This window comes from Podarcis vaucheri (assembly GCF_965113315.1).
Source record: "Podarcis vaucheri genome assembly, chromosome: 17".
NCBI classification, from domain to species: domain Eukaryota; kingdom Metazoa; phylum Chordata; class Lepidosauria; order Squamata; family Lacertidae; genus Podarcis; species Podarcis vaucheri.
This window is the reverse complement of record NC_138755.1, coordinates 8,192,874-8,209,010: the sequence shown is the minus strand read 5'-3', so window position 1 is coordinate 8,209,010 and position 16,137 is coordinate 8,192,874. Positions and strand designations below refer to the sequence as shown.

Here is a 16,137-nt window from a genome sequence, read left to right as displayed (position 1 = left end):
CACTCTTAGTAGCATGCAGATGCATCTAAAAAGCCAGGTCTTAGCCAGCTGGCTAAAGATCAGACAAGAGCAAGCCGGGCAGGTTTCCAGAATGTGGAGGCAACCACCGAGTAGGTCCTGTCTGTTATAGCTACATGCTATGCTTCCTTTTGCCAAACTTCCTCAGAAGGTTTTAAAATTACGGGGGAAGAGGACAATCTTGAAGGTAGATGTGATATTCTTTCTATGGCCAGTTCCAGTCAACAATCAGACTACTGCATTTTAGATTTGCAGATTCCAAAAGCATGTCAGAAGGAGGCCCCACTAGTCTAGATGTTACCAAGGCATGTGTTGTGATAATCAAGCGCATCAATTTCCTGTGAACAGAATCCTGGTTCACACATCTCTGTGTCACAATAACCATGTGGATCAGGGGTGGGGAATTTGTGGCCTTCCAGATGTTGTTGAACTCCCAACTCTCATCAGCCCCAGCCAGCAGAACCAATAATGAGTTGTCGTCCAGCTCTGACCGCAGAGCCACATGTTCACCAGCCCTGATGTAGAGATTTGGTCATGGCCACCATTGTTCCCTGTGACTGCTTGCCAAGGACATGAAATGTTGTCCTTTAATGGCTGTTCCTCTCTTTTTGAAGCCTCCAAACTCAGATGCAGCAGCTAGATAATCCAGAACTTCACCAGGGACTGCCACAGCCAGAAGAGCCTGTGAAGGCTTTGAAGGAGGTGAAGCGGTCTTCGTTGGATGGCATTGGGAAGGTATGAATAGTTCCTGATCTCTGTTGTGGCAAATGCAAAACTGCCTATCAAGCACAGAATTTGACATTTTGAGAATTTCAGCATACATTTTTTTTAAACCAAGCTTCTTGCTCTTATCATTGTAGGGAACAGCTTAAATACAGTGGTACCTCAGGTTACATACGCTTCAGGTTACATACGCTTCAGGTTACAGACTCCGCTAATCCAGAAATAGTGCTTCAGGTTAAGAACTTTGCTTCAGGATGAGAACAGAAATGGTGCTCTGGCGGCGCAGCAGCAGCAGGAGGCCCCATTAGCTAAAATGGTGCTTCAGGTTAAGAACAGTTTCAGGTTAAGAACGGACCTCCGGAATGAATTAAGTACTTAAGCCGAGGTACCACTGTATGTGGAAATCACCTAATTTGCATGTTACGCTCAGCCAGACCATGGCTCGGTAGGAATGTGCAATCATGTGGGGTCCAAGACAGGGGATTGGGGCCACTTTTACTACTCTTTAGTCATTTTGCTGCTGCTTGAGCTACGCATGGTTTGGCTTTGCATGTTGTCTCAAGCCAGGCTCAAGGCTTAGCACTCTCCAGACTAATCATGTAACCAAGGTTTGTCCCGTGATTTGTGGCTTGTGGTTTGTCTGGGAGAGCTAAGCCACGAGACCAGCGTAGCAGCAGGACATTCAGGGAAGCGAAAAAGAGACCCCAGTCTCCTCTCCAGTGGCCCACATATGCATGTGTTCATGCTAAGCCATAGTTTGGCTCAGCAAATGGGCCAACAACAAATGAAATTTCAAAAGCTGGGACTTCATTTATTCAGGCAACAGGACCTAATGATCAGTGCTTTGTGGCCTGTTTTGTAATTCTTGGATGTTCGCTCCTACAGCCTACCTGCCTCCAGTCTCCATATTCTCTCCCTTTCTATCAACATTTTCCAAGTTCTTTTAGAATTTGGATCTTGGAAACAGAGTATTTTCTTCTGTAGTTGCAAAAGCACCTCTGATCCCTCGTTCAGTAGACATCTTTAGGCACCATGTGAAAATGTTCCTCTTCAACCAAGTCTTCAGCTGATTTACATTCTATGTCTTTTAAAATGTGCTGGTGGGGTGGGGTTATTGCTTTGTTTTGTTCTTGTTTTTATTGTGTATTTTGCGTTTTTATGCTGTGATCTTAGGATGAAGGGCAGTGCAGTCGTACCTTGGAAGTTGAACGGAATCCGTTCTGGAAGTCCATTCGATTTCCAAAACATTCAGAAACCAAAGCGCGGCATCTGATTGGCTGCGGAAGCCCCGCCGGATATTCGGCTTCCAAAAATAGTTCGTAAACCGGAACAGTCACTTCCAGGCTTACAGTGTTCGGGGGGCCAAAACATTCGAGAACTAAGCTGTTTGAAAATAAAGATACGACTGTCTACACATTTAATAAATAAAAGGCTGTAAATGTTTCACTTTACATAGAGTTCAAAATTGTGGGTTCATTATCTAGTGAGAAACTTAATTTTCCATATAGAGATGAGGTGTCCTGTTGATATTATTGGGTTAAAAAAAACAAAACACAATACCACGTGGGTGTTATTTTGAAATGTAATTTGGCCCCTTCCAAGTCCAGGTGAATGATATGCAATTTGGATTGCAATGATGATGCTCTGTCTGCCAAGCAGCCACAAACCTTCTGACTTTGGATGCAATCTGGGAGGAAGGGAAGGAAGGGAAGGAAAGAAGAGAGAGAGAGAGAGATAGAGAGAGAGAGAGAAGAAAGAAAGAAAGAAAGAAAGAAAGAGTGAGTCACTGGAGCTTACTTAAGTCAACCTACATAAGATCAGTTACAGATAGGTAGCCGTGTTGGTCTGCCATAGTCAAAATAAAAAAAATCCTTCCAGTAGCACCTTAAAGACCAACTAAGTTAGTTCTTGGTATGAGCTTTCGTGTGCATGCACACTTCTTCAGATACCAGGTATCTTCTTCAGGTATCTGAAGAAGTGTGCATGCACACGAAAGCTCATAGCAAGAACTAACTTAGTTGGTCTTTAAGGTGCTACTGGAAGGAATTTTTTTATTTTTACATAAGATCAGGTCAGCAATATAGGATGCTGCCTGACAGCAAATCACAGCATTGTTTCCAAGATCCTTTAACTGGAGGAATGAGTGAGCTATGGCACCTCCCTGAGGGTCTCACCTTCACTTCTTCAGGCCTTGGGTGGCATTGTTACCTGGCTACCCAGTTCTTCCTTTGCCCAAGTGAAGGGTTCCTAAGGCTCAAAGGGGGATCCTGATCTGTTATAGAATTGGACCTCATCTCATCCCATTGCCACAAAAGCAGAACTAGGCCCCGTAGACCAGGCTATACAATCCAGACCATATTGTGCCACTAGAGAGGTTCTCCCAGAGACTGAGAGATACCTGTATGCCCAGTAGCCATAGCTTTCTGACTTTTGCAGCAGTCCCAAAGGAAGGAAGTTCCAATGGATTAAGTGCTCTTGGGCAAACCTGCTTAGGATCACACTGAGCAACAGAGATGGGGAACTTGCAGCTTTCCAGATGTTGCTGTACTACTCTTCCCATCATCCTTGACGATAGACCTTGCTGGCTGGGGCTGATGGGAGTTGGAGTCTCAACAGCATCAGAAAGGCCACAGCAGGTTTCCCACCCCTGATTGAGTGCAAATGTCTTCAGAAGACTCCAGCAACTGAGCCACAATACACATTTTAGAGGAAAGCAAAACCTGTTTTCCATTCTGAGCCCCGATGTGGATCTCAGTCAGAACCTGTGATAATGTCTCTGCACCAATACGCTTGACACCTTCCTTCCTTCCTTCCTTCCTTCCTTCCTTCCTTCCTTCCTTCCTTCCTTCCTTCCTTTCACTTCCTCTGGTTTATTGTTTCTCACACAGATGAGCCATCTCCTCTCAGGATGTGGGCTCAGTTTATTTTGGAGGGGGGCGGGCCCCCATTGTTGAATTACACTCATACACCCACACACAGGCCAGGCTATATGAGGTGTTCAGAAAGAAGAGGGGAGGGATATCTCTGTGGGAGTGGAAACACTCCTCCCCCAAAAAATAAGTTACTGGGAGGGGGTGGTGATCAAGGCAGCTATGGTGAATTGGTGGATGTTATTAAAAAATTAAGTCAATTAAATTTCTCTCCCACCCCTCCTCCCCAAGGAGCCCTGAGTGCCATCGTTTTCGTCATCATACATTACAGTGTGAAAGTAGACATTGCCTGTTATTTATTATTTAGTTCATCAGTTTGGAAATGCTTAATCACCATCATCTCTAAACGGAGTGCTAGGGACCCAATACAATGGACCTAGCAATAAACTGACACTATAAAATCCCAATTCAGTTAAGAAACCTACTGGGATTTTTAAAAAAGCATGTGGTAAGTGCCAGAAGGTCAACAATGGGGGTGGGTTGGGGGCTTTTTGACCTCAGCTGAAAAGGAGTTTCACAGAATTTACCTTGAAGTAAGTTTCATGGAGTTCAGTGGAATCTACTTCCAGGTAATGGCATGCAGTTGCAGCCATAAAGAAGCATGTGCTTTAAATGCTCATTTGTACTTCTTATTTTTTTAATGGAAATATTTTTTAATCATTTTTATTAATTTTCCAATAAAAAACATCCAATTAATATATCCAATCATAATCCAATTAAAATAAAAAAACTAAAATAAAAAAGACCAAATTGTAATCCAAATTATAATTGTTGATTTTTCGGCAGTGGCGTAGCGTGGGGGGTGCAGGGGGGGCCGGCCGCAACATCTGGGGGGGCGCTCGCACTCGCAGCTCTCTAGTGGAAGAGACTCGAGTGCTAAAATCCACAGGTTAGGGGGGCGCAAATTACTTGCCTTGCCCCGGGTGCTGACAACCCACGCTACGCCACTGTTTTTCGGGGCTCCCCATAGTCTGGACCTCTGAAGCATATCTCCACATCTCAGTCCTGCCTCTCCTTGTTGTTTCCATATTTTCCACATCCCAATTTTAACGCTTTAAATTTAATGGAAATATTTTTAAAGCAGAAAATTCTTCCAGGGATTGGAGGAAGAGATGCCTTGGTGATGTCACAGGTACTGGCTAAAAAGCATTGTGCAAACACTGTATTCTGTCTTAGTCATTGCTTTAACCTGGGAAAGGGCCTTAGCTCAGTGGTAAAACACAAGGTTTGTGTGGAAAAGGTCCCAGGTTCACTTCCTGGAATCTTCAGGTAGAGCTGGGAAAGAAGACTCCTGTCTGAAGCCTTGGGGAGAGGCTGCTAGTCAGTTTGGAGTTTGACAATACTAAGCAGGGGCAGTGGTCTGACTCAGTACAGTGGTCCCTCGGGTTAAGAACAGCCCTGTTTACAAACTATTCGGTTTACAAACTCCGCAAAACCGGAAGTAGTGTCCCGGTTTGTGAACTTTACCTCTGTCTAAGAACAGAAGCCAAATGGTGGAAGGGCACCGGCAGCGGGAGGCCTAATTAGGGAAAGTGTTCCTCAGTTTAATAATGGTTTTGGTTTAAGAACGGACTTCCGGAGCAAATTAAGTTTGTAAACCGAGGTACCACTGTATAAAGCAGATTCCTGTGTTCATACTTTGCGGGATTTTTGTGCAGATAAAATGAGAGAGATCCTTATGGAGGCTCTTCTGAGCTCTTTGGAGGAAAGACAAAGAATCAACATGTTGAATAAATAAGAATTTGAGAATGAGCAAAAGCCACCTCAGTTTAAAAATAAAATAAAATGTTTACTAGTGATCTCTTTGGAGACTGTTGCCATGAAGTTCCTTTCTTTTGCTTTCAGGTTGATGGGACCTCTTCCTCTCCTCCAGAAGGTGAGTCATTCTCTATTTGCCGGGATACCTCTATCACAGTGGGTGCAATTTGCCTGGCAGTTCTTCTGCACAAGCTTCATTGGAATGAATGGGAATCTCACAACTGGCAGTTGCAATCTTCTGAACTATGCAGGTCAACTGGTTCAGTCCCACCCAGGACCTATGAATTCACATCCCGCTGTGCTTTCAGCAACAGCTTTCCACTTCATCCTGTCTTGTTTTCTGCAGCCCAGTTGGCGGACATAATAAGGCGGAAGGTGGGCCCCCTATTCCCCAAGCGTATTCTGCAATTTACTTTCCCAGTTGTGTGTTGAAAGTCCCACACCTGCTGGACTGAAATCTGATCTCCAGCCAGCTATTTGTGTTAAAAGGGCAGGCTCAGAGGACAGAGTAACTTGGAATGAGCACAGTTGTGATCCATGTTTGTGTGTCTCTGTGTGTGTGTATTGTTTCTTTATCTATTCAAGATTGTTGGTACAGCCTTGTAGGGCATTCAGATAATGAAACAGCCCTGGGACGTGTTCCAGCCTGTTCCAAGCTTGTTTCTTCTTTGCCTTCTGTAACCTCAAGTTTGGAAGCCTTGTCATTTAGGCAACCTCTAGCCCACCTTTAAAAGGGATGCGGGTGGCCCTGTGGGTTAAACCAGAGCCTAGGACTTGCCGATCAGAAGATCGGCAGTTCAAATCCCCGCGACGGGATGATCTCCTGTTGCTCGATTCCAGCTCCTGCCAACCTAGCAGTTCGAAAGCACGTCAAAGTGCAAGTAGATAAATAGGTACCACTCCGGCGGGAAGGTAAACGGCGTTTCCGTGCACTGCTCTGGTTCGCCAGAAGCGGCTTAGTCCTGCTGGCCACATGACCCGGAAGCTGTACGCCGGCTCCTTCGGCCAATAAAGCGAGATGAGCGCCGCAACTGCTAGGTTGGCAGGAGCAGGGACCGAGCAACGGGAGCTCACCCCGTCGTAGGGATTCGAACCGCTGACCTTCTGATCGGCAAGCCCTAGGCTTTGTGGTTTAACCCACAGCGTCACCCGCGTCCCTTAATATATATATAGTATAATATTAATAGAAAGCGCCTGTTACCTCTGCCCACATTATCCACAAGGGTCCAGGCTGAACTGCCAAGACAGAGAAATACCTTTTCCCCTTGACCTGCCACCAGGTGCTGCTGTCTCCTACCCCCACCAGGCTTTGCCCTCTGACCTATGACTCACAAGCTTCACACACCCTTCTCAGAGGACTTGATAACTTCATCTGAATGTGGCCATGAATTCCTTGCAGAGAGAAGTGACCCTGAGTCCAGGCTCGAGTTGGCTCCTGTTCCACCCAAGAGGTCTCTGCAAGGAACAGCCCAAGAGAAGCTGCAGAATGGAGATATGCCAGGAGGAGGTGGGTGCTGGAGACTGGCAAGGCCTGCCCTTGAGTAAGCTGGAGAGGGAGCTTTCTTTTAGCCTGAGGGCCACCTTCCGTCCTGCGCAACCTCTCGGGAGCCAAAGGCGGGTGGTGGGCAGTTGTTGTTTAGTCGTTTAGTCGTGTCTGACTCTACGTGACCCCGTGGACAAGAGCTCGCCAGGCACTCCTGTCTTCCACTGCCTCCCGCAGTTTGGTCAAACTCATGCTGGTAGCTTTGAGAACACTGTCCAACCATCTCGTCCTCTGTTGTCCCCTTCTCCTTGTGCCCTCCATCTTTCCCAACATCAGGGTCTTTTCCAGGGAGTCTTCTCATGAGGTGGCCAAAGTATTGGAGCCTCAGCTTCACGATCTGTCCTTTCAGTGAGCACTCAGGGCTGATTTCCTTCAGAATGGATAGGTTTGATCTTCTTGCAGTCCGTGGGACTCTCAAGAGTCTCCTCCAGCACTATAATTCAAAAGCATCAATTCTTTGGCGATCAGCCTTCTTTATGGTCCTTCTCTCACTTCCATACATCACTACTAGGAAAACCATGGCTTTAACTATACAGACCTTTGTTGGCAAGGTGATGGGCAGAGCCAGAGGCAAACCTGGGCCAAGTAACTCATGTAAAGTTTGCCTTGGTGTGCTGAGTTGCCGCACTTGCTCAAACACTCCTTTCTGCCCTCCGTGCAGCCAGGAAGAGACATTATCTGAGCAATGGGACATTTTCCTGCTGGGCAGAAATGCTCCAGGAGCCTGCGAAGGAAAATGCATCCTGGGTGTGGCTGGGGAGATGTGGCTTGAGGAGAGTACCCAGGGCCAGAGAGAGAGGGGGGGAGAGGTTTGGAGGGGCATATTTGGCCCCTGGGGCTGAGTTTTTCCACCGCAGGGGTGAGGGATCAGGCCAGGAGGACCAGAGGCAAACCCTTCGACTCAAGGGTTTGCATTCCTTTTTTTTAATAAAATTTTTTTATTGGTTTTCCACAATTTATATAAACACAAACAATACACAATACAAACAGACAAACACATAAACAAACATGTATAATTTCAAATCCTTATTTCTTAAACCTTACTTCACCAACTTCCCCATACCTGCCCCCCTTTCTGCATCCCAATTTCCAAGGGTTTGCATTCCAGTGGAGCATGGGGTGAAGCAAATTTCTGCAAACATGGACTTTGGTATTGAGTAGGAGAGCATTTGGCTGAAATCCTGAAAATCAGAGTTTTCCTTTAAAAAGCAGGTTTGGGGATGCAAATGTTAAGGTTTGAAATGTGGGGGGGGGGGAGGAACCTCTCCATGGAATCACAACAGAGGTCTATATCAATCACTTCATAGCCTCTTGTCTCGCCCCATGACTGGGAAAAGCAGGGTGAATTATGCAAAGTGCGTGTGTCCTTGTTTGTCTACCCCTTTCAAAGTTCATCTCTGGTTTGGTCAATTTAGACTCTGGACAATGGACTCGGCACAAAACCTCTTTATATAAGTAACTGTGTCTTATGGTGGGTCGCTAACCTTTGGCCCTCCGGCCTACAACTCTTCCTCCTCCTTGACTATTAGTCATGCTGGCTAGGATTGATGGGAGCTGTAGTTTATTTTATTGAGAATATTATACTGCTTCCTGTCCAGCTTTGCTTCTTTGTGTTACAGTCATACCTCTGGTTACAGCCGCTTCAGGTTGCGTTTTTTTTCCAGTTTACGGACCGCCGAAACCTGGAACAGGTTACTTCTGGGTTTTGGCGGTCACGCATGCGCAGAAGCACTAAATTGCACTTTGCGCATGCGCAGAAGTGCCGAATTGCAACCTGCGCATGCGCAGATGCACAGACGTGGGTTGCGAACGTGCATCCCGCATGGATCACGTTCATATCCTGAGCGTCCACTGTACTGGGAAATCAGAGGACCTGAGTGCCTGAGATAACGTTGTTGCTTTTTCCTCCAAAGGTGTGTTGGGCAGTGAATGCAGTCCTGAGAAGGCAGAAGTCGATGTGACCCCTATGACTGAAGAAGGTGGGGACGTCCAGCCCCCACAGAGAAGTGCTGAAGCTGCTCCGGACGTGAAACTGGCCTGCCAGAGCTTGGGCCTCAGTGACGCCTCTCCCAACTGCCCAAGAAAGCTGGCAGTGGAGGAGATGGTCATCCGAGACCACTTGGGCCAGGAAGTGGGCAGCATGGATGCTGTTGGGCAGAAGCAGAGCTCCATTGGGAAGGAGGAAGACTTGGAGGGCCACCCTGATTTAGGGAATGAGGGTGAAGAAGGGAGCAAGCCAAACCACCTTTGCAGTGCCTCGAATTCAGTGAAGGCCCTTGGAGCTGCAGAAAGCCGGGTGGACAGTGAACTGGGCAGCCGTGACGGTCCAGAGGGAGAGTCTCCCACTTCTTGGGACCATCAGAGTCCCTCTAAGGCACCGCAGGGTGAGAATAGCTGCCTTGATTCTCCCAAGTGGCGGGCAGAAGCAGAGCTGGAGATGGGCTCCCTGGCCAAGGAAGCAGAACTGATGGGAGCTGGGCAGAAGGAGTTCCCAGAACAGGGTGCCAAAGAGGCGGATCCTGCCCAAGGCCTAGCAGTTGGCCATGCGGAGCCAGTGATGGGGGGACAGGAAAATCTAAGCGGAGAGAGCCTGGGGTCATGGCTGGACCAGCCTAAGCTTCCTCTGCTGGACCAGATCCCTGATCTGGAAGAAGCCAAGATGCCACTTCTAGATGAAGTCATATCATCATCATCAGCTCTGCCAGACCAGGTTCCAGTGACACTTCAGGAACAGATTCCTCCTCCCCTGCAAGACCAGATTCCATCTTTTCAGGAAATGGAGGGTTCACGCCTAGAGCCTTTGTTACCAAATCAGAGCCTGTCCACTCTTTCGGACCAGACTGCTCCTTTGCAAGAAAGGAAGGAACTGCTTTCAGCCCCAGTTCCATCCCCACAGCAAGAGTCCCTTTTAGATCCAGCCCCACCATCTCTGCAGGACCATCCTTCCTCTTCTCCAAAAGAGAACCCATCCTCTTTGCAGGGTGAGGTCACTTCTCTGCAGAACCAGATCCCATCGCCTCTACATGAAGCTAACGGGAAACCTCTGGACCAGATCCCAACATCTCTACAAGAACAGAGTGCTGCTCTGCCAGATCAGGTCCTGTCACCTCTACTAGACCAGCTCACATCTCTGCCAGAGCAGATCCCGTCCTCTTTGAATGGAACAGAGAAATCGCTTCAGATATCGACAACTTCACAGGACCAGGAACTTTCTGGGGTGGAAGCTAAAGGATCCATTCCAGACATAATCCCCTACCAGCTCACTTCTCTGCCTGATCAAATAAATTCCCTTCAAGAAGCAGAGGGGTTGTCCTTGGAAGAGATTCCAGTTATTCTGCAGGATCAAATGCCAACAGCTCCAGAGGCCTGGATCCCTTCTCTGCCAGAGGAAGACATCATTCTTCCAGGCCAGATCCCACTCCCTGTGGATGAAGGTAAGCATTTACTTCCAGGGGAGTCTCCAGCATCTGTACCAGATCCGATCCCACAAGCTCTTCTGGACCAGAACCCAACATTTCTGGAGGGTGCAGCCCCTTCTTCTCTGCAAGAGGCGGGAGGATGCCTTACAGACCAGACGCAGGCATCCCTGCCAAGCCAGACCTCACCTCGTCTCCTTGAAGCTAAAGGGTCACCTCAGGGCCAAGCTCAACCCATGCTAATGGAGCAGGTGCCAATCTCTATGCAGGGCCAGGCAACTTCTCTTCAGGAACCTGAAAAGCCTCTTCCAGAAAAGCTGGAAGAAGTGCCCCTTATGCCAGGCCAAGCCCCATCCCCTAACTCAATGGCTCCAGATGCTTTGCTCTTGTCCAGACAGGACGTTGGCCAGCCTCTCCTGGACAAGACTGTATCAGTGGGGAACCAGGAGCTGAAAGAAGGTGGAGGTGCCAGCCTGGCCTCAGCAGCAGAAGAGGCGAAGGAAGTCCTGGAAAATCTCCATGCTGAACAGCAACCTCTGCTGCAGGAGGCCTCAGCAGATGCTCTGGACATTTCTGTCGGAGACATGCAGCCCAAGACGGGGATCTTAAAACTCCAGGCAGCCACAAACCAGGAGGCCCCAACCTACACCACCACCTCTGCCAACACTGCCTCCTCATGCCAGCTCCAGCCCACGGCACCCCGGCAAGGGGAAGACCCAGAGCAGGGGCAGAGCAGGCGCAAGCAGAAGTCATGCCAGTGCTGCTCAGTCATGTGAGCTTGGCTAGGATGCCCTCCTCAGGAACAGGAGTTGTGGATCTGGTCCCAGTGGCAGGCTCTGAAGTTGGTAACATGCCCTGCCAGTAGTCTACTGTAGGTATCTCTCTCTCTCTCTCTCTCTCTCTCTCTCTCTCTCTCTCTCTCTCTCATACACACACAAACACACACACTCCCTTGGAGGAGACGAATTCTGGTTGTGGAGATGAGCCCCTAGAGGGTTTCTAACAGAGGACTTGTTCAAATAGTGGATTTGCCTCTCCATGTTTATCTCTCCATGTTCCCCTGGAGTGGGTGAACAGGAGGGAGAGAAATCTGATGCTCTAGCTGTTTGGGAGGCTCCAAATTTGTCTCTACATGACATAGTCACACGCAGGCACTAACACATGGACATGCACCCACACAATTGCAGCAGGCACACTCTGCACACTAGCAACATGGGTCCACATTGCTGACCGTGCATTGTCATGCACTAACGCATAGACTCCACCAACATGTTCCCTCCGCCTATGTTTCCTGTGTATGCATTCTCCCCCAGGCACACACCCATTTGGGTGTGCATTTGTGTAAATTTGCGTAGTTGGAATGCACATATCCATGCACAGCTGTTGTTAACATGCATACACAGGCACATACAGTCACATATCCGCTTGCATGTTGGCCTGCAGCGCATCAGTTCACGCCCCATGGTTTCATGTGCCAGTACGAAAAGACATCTGCTTCCACATGCTTGTACATAACTCGCATTGGGCTGGATACGAGAGCTACACCTATGCATGCAGAACTCTTGACACCTCCACTCTCCGCATGTGCCTGAATCCCTCTTGCCAGCTTGGCATTACTCTCCAAAATCAGTCTGGGCACATTCCAGAGACACTGAGCAATACCTTCTTCCCTTCGTACTGCCTTCTGCACGTAGGCTGAGGTGCCCCAGCTGTGCCACGATGGATTCTGCAGCAAATAATCAGCACTGTGACACTTTGGGCACAAGAGGACTCTGGGACAGCAGGAGCTGGCAATACAGAGAGACTCTGGACCAGAGGCTGCTGGAACCCTCTCAGCTTGGATGTGGCCTCCCAGCTAAGATCTCACGTGGTGCAGACTTAATGCTCTCCTTCACAAGGACAGACTGAGAGACCTTTCCTAACTGTGGACCTCCCCCCGCCCCATTCCTATCACAGCCACTGGGTCTCTGCTCTAGCCAGGGTACAGGGACCCCCAGCCCTCCTCCTCACAACCACCCACACCCTTCCCATGACTGTTTATTCTATGCACTTTGTTTTTAATTCTAATTATCTAACTTCTGTTAGGGCCACTACCAAAGTCAGTAAGAGCCTTTTACATGGTCAGTTCCTGGGCAGTGCTGGAAGAGTCTCAATTAAAGTCAGATGCAATGACGAGCAGGACCTCTGGCTGTGCTTGGGGTGAGGAAATGGGACTGGTGCTCTGGAGCTGGCAAAGGGCTGCTCCGCAGGGATGTTCCAGCTACCAGCATCTTTTTACTAACAACCACAGCTAGAGGAACAGCATGACCCAGATGTCAGGGCAGGAAACACAGGCAGGCAATTGGGGGTTCTGGGGTTATCCTAAATAGGCAAAGGTAAAGGACCCCTGGATGGTTAAGTCCAGTCAAAGGCGACTATGGGGTTTCGGTGCTCATCTCACTTTCAGGCCAAGGAAGCTGGCATTTGCCCATAGACAGCTTTCCAGGTCATGTGGCCAGCATGATTAAACCACTTCTGGTGCAACGGAAGTCAGAGCGTACTGAAACGCTGTTTACCTTCCCGCTGGAGCGGTACCTATTTATCTACTTGCACTGGTGTGCTTTCGAACTGTTAGGTTGGCAGAAGCTGGGACAGGGGACCAGGAGCTAACCCCATCACAGGGATTCGAACCGCCGACCTTCTGATCAGCAAGCCCAAGAGGCTTAGTGGTTTAGACCACACCGCCACCCACGTCTGGCTTCCGTCGCAATGTTCCTGCTCTTTCTAGCAAGTTAGGCCCTTGACTTCTGTCCTAAAGGCCTTCCCAGCTAGCCCCACTTCCAGCTCCCCACATACTTGCATACTGAGAGGCGAGAGGAGGCATTTCAGCAGATGCTGGCAGGGGGACATGGGTATAGCCAGGATTTATTGGGGGGGGGCAGGCATTGTTGGTGCCATACAGAACCGAGGTATCTGCAGTGCAATTGGTCTGTTAGTTAAGTATTTTTATTTATTTACTTGTTCAGCTATGCCCATGTGGGGAGGCTGTATTTGCAAAAATGTTTTGTGTTGAGGATTGGAGTTGGTGACCCCCCCAAGCTCTCTTCCATATCTAGGAGTCGAGGAAAAGCTGCCGAGGTGATGTTGGGCCACAGACTCATGGCAAAGGCTTGGTGTTTCTGTGTTAAGCAGCACCTGTAGGGAGGACAGCTGTGGTGGGGCAAAGCTTTGGGGCAGGTGTGCCAACAGGAGATGGTGCCATGCAGTGCATATGCAACCTCCCCAACCCCAAAGGAAGTGCTTCTGATCTACTGATCTACTAAGAGATGCATGCAGGTGAGTGAACCTGCCCCGATACCTGCAGCCAGGCCAGTGAGCTGTCAGCTGGGTCGACTCCTGGGCCACTCATCTCGGTCTCAAGAGCACCCAAGCTTCTGTGGTAGAATAGGGGTGGATCAGTGCAAGGATCAGAGCATCCAGAGTTCTTCTATTGGCTTTTCCTGTTGCCTTATCCGGGCTTAAGGTTTCTACTCCTGGCGTTATTTGCCCTGCAGGTTTCATGTAATGCTTCTGTCTTTGTGCTGGCACCAAAGGCAGCCCTAGTATGAGGCCAGATTTCGGGTGATCGGGTGAAGCCTTTGTTCAGTGCCCAGTGAAGCAGAGCGCTCAATGGCCTTGCCAGCCCCAGAAAGCAAGCAACATGATTTTATTTCGACCAAAGGATTGAGCCGGGCTGTTTTCTCATGGGCAGTTCAGAAAGGAGAAGAAGTGTCATTTGTCCAGATCAGGCACTTCCAACAGGCAGATCGTGATCTACCGGTAGATCACTGGACGTTTGTGGCAGATCACTAGCTCCCCCCAAAGAAGCTCAAAAAGTTTGGTTCCCCTAAGAAAAGCTCAGCATGCACCCCCCAAAAACGCTTGACAACTTTGACCTGAACCCCCCAAAAAGGGGATAGATCACTGCCAGTCTTGAATTCTGTGAGTAGATCGCAGTCTCTTGGGAGCTGGCCATCCCTGATCTAGAGTAAACACTGTTGGGGAAATTAGAACCCTGGTTCCCAATCCCATACCACCCGCTTCTTCTTACTGCCCAACTGTGAAACACTACGAAAGCCGTTGCTTGGAACACCACATTCCAAAGGAACACAACTGTCAATATTTTATTGTTAATAATTTTGCTTTCTACCACCCTCTCCATAAACCATTACAAGTGTGCAGGCAAGGAGCGACTTTTTGCCCGAGCTCTTACAGATGGCAGCACTAAAGGGAGAGTCCTTTCATGGTGGGGTTGGGGCTGGGGCTGGGGTTATGTCTACAAAGCAGATCATCTTCACAAGTATAGAGGCTGCTGGAATACCTCTGATCGATAGCTGGTCAAATGGGTCACATCAGGACATACGGGGCAAGCCAGGCATTATGTCAATTGCAAAGGCATTCTGGGAATTGTAGTTTGAACAACATGTTGTGTTGGTGTTGGGATTTCAGGCACAAATGGCACCCCCACCCTTTACAGTACCAGAGGTTCTTTGTGTGGCATCCATGATTATGAAATAGCAGTAAAATTGAGACCTTCCAAGCACCATTGCCCCATCCTCTGTCCTGTAAGCCAGGGAAGGAACTCGGAAAGGATCCACTATAACTAAATTCTGAAGTTTTCCTTCAGCTTTGATGCAAGGCATATTTTAAGCAGTGGGTGTATAAAAGCGTGAAAAAGAGATTTGACTGTAAACACACAACAGCCAGGGGAGAGCTGAACGTTCCTCTCTGCTTGAAACATCATCATATCATCCAGTAAGAGCTGTTCGACAGTGGAATTTGCTGCCAAGGAGTGTGGTGGAGTCTCCTTCTTTGGAGGTCTTTAAGCAGAGGCTTGACAATCATATGTCAGGAGTGCTCTGATGGTGTTTCCTGCTTGGCAGGGGGTTGGACTCGATGGCCCTTGTGGTCTCTTCCAACTCTATGATTCTATGATATTTACCACTGCAAACACTGGTACAAACACACAGCAAAAGCCCATGGCCTGAATCAGCCCCAAGGCAAGTGAAGTGTAGCAGCTCTTTTGGCAGGGGGATGAATGTTTATTTAATTCTACATGGCTCGTAGGGAAACAGACCTCAAAATGGAGAAATGTGTGTCAGATACAAAAATCCGCACACTAAAAGTTGTAGGTAGGAAACACAACCATACACAACTGCACTCAGTGGGCTCTAAAGCTGCCTTGATCGTGCAGGTAGCAGCAAGTGGGTGTACAGAAGCATCCGTCACACACATAACTAAGGGATGCTCAGATAATACCCACCTCTTGAACAGAAAGAAGCTGCCTCTTTCAGATCCACAAAACCTACTACAAGGGAGACAGGAGAGCAGGCAAGGGGAGCTGCTCTCAAGGGAAGAGGGGACTTCATACAGCTGCCCAAAGGTGGGCTGTAGAAGAGTCACCCCCAACTCTGCCTGCACTGGGAAACCTGGGCCAATTCCCTTCTGATCAATCCTTAAATGGGTGCAAAGGAAATCGGAGGCATGCAAGGCTGCAAGAAATCACACACAAATTTGGAAAGGGGGGGAGGTCATTGCAGAATACACAAGACAAGCAATGAAACAGGAATCCAGTGGCTTGGAGGGGGCATAAAGGGAGAGATTTTTATTTAAAAACAAAACCAAACATATCCCACCCCCCAAAAAAACTTGATAAAGCAGCTGTAACTTGTCAGTATCCAGAGCACCCTGAGCTTTCCTGCCCCCTAGTGGGGGGAAGGGAGTTGTTGCA

General features: G+C 48.5%; 2 protein-coding genes across 5 annotated transcripts in view; one reads left to right on the top strand and one right to left on the bottom strand.

Annotated features, from left to right (window-relative positions):
- PALM3 (paralemmin 3) overlaps nucleotides 1-12,561 on the top strand; it is a 43,405-nt gene extending 30,844 nt beyond the window's left edge. For 2 of the 3 annotated variants that reach the window (XM_082205394.1, XM_082205395.1), the window contains exons 5-8: nucleotides 633-753; nucleotides 5,517-5,547; nucleotides 6,829-6,936; nucleotides 8,886-12,561. In XM_082205394.1, coding sequence (XP_082061520.1) covers nucleotides 633-753; nucleotides 5,517-5,547; nucleotides 6,829-6,936; nucleotides 8,886-11,164 — 2,539 coding nt within the window. In that variant the 3' untranslated portion in view covers nucleotides 11,165-12,561. The remainder of the gene's footprint in view (nucleotides 1-632; nucleotides 754-5,516; nucleotides 5,548-6,828; nucleotides 6,937-8,885) is intronic. The other variant, XR_014214988.1, reaches the window with a different exon arrangement.
- The window catches only part of RLN3 (relaxin 3), an 82,386-nt gene that overhangs the window by 21,968 nt on the left and 44,281 nt on the right, over nucleotides 1-16,137 (bottom strand). The window contains exon 3 of one of the 2 annotated variants that reach the window (XR_014215020.1): nucleotides 13,046-13,065. The exons of the other annotated variant lie outside the window; for it this stretch is intronic. The gene's annotated coding sequence lies outside the window, so the exon portion shown is untranslated. Of the gene's footprint in view, nucleotides 1-13,045; nucleotides 13,066-16,137 lie in introns of those variants that run through there. 2 annotated transcript variants of the gene reach the window in all.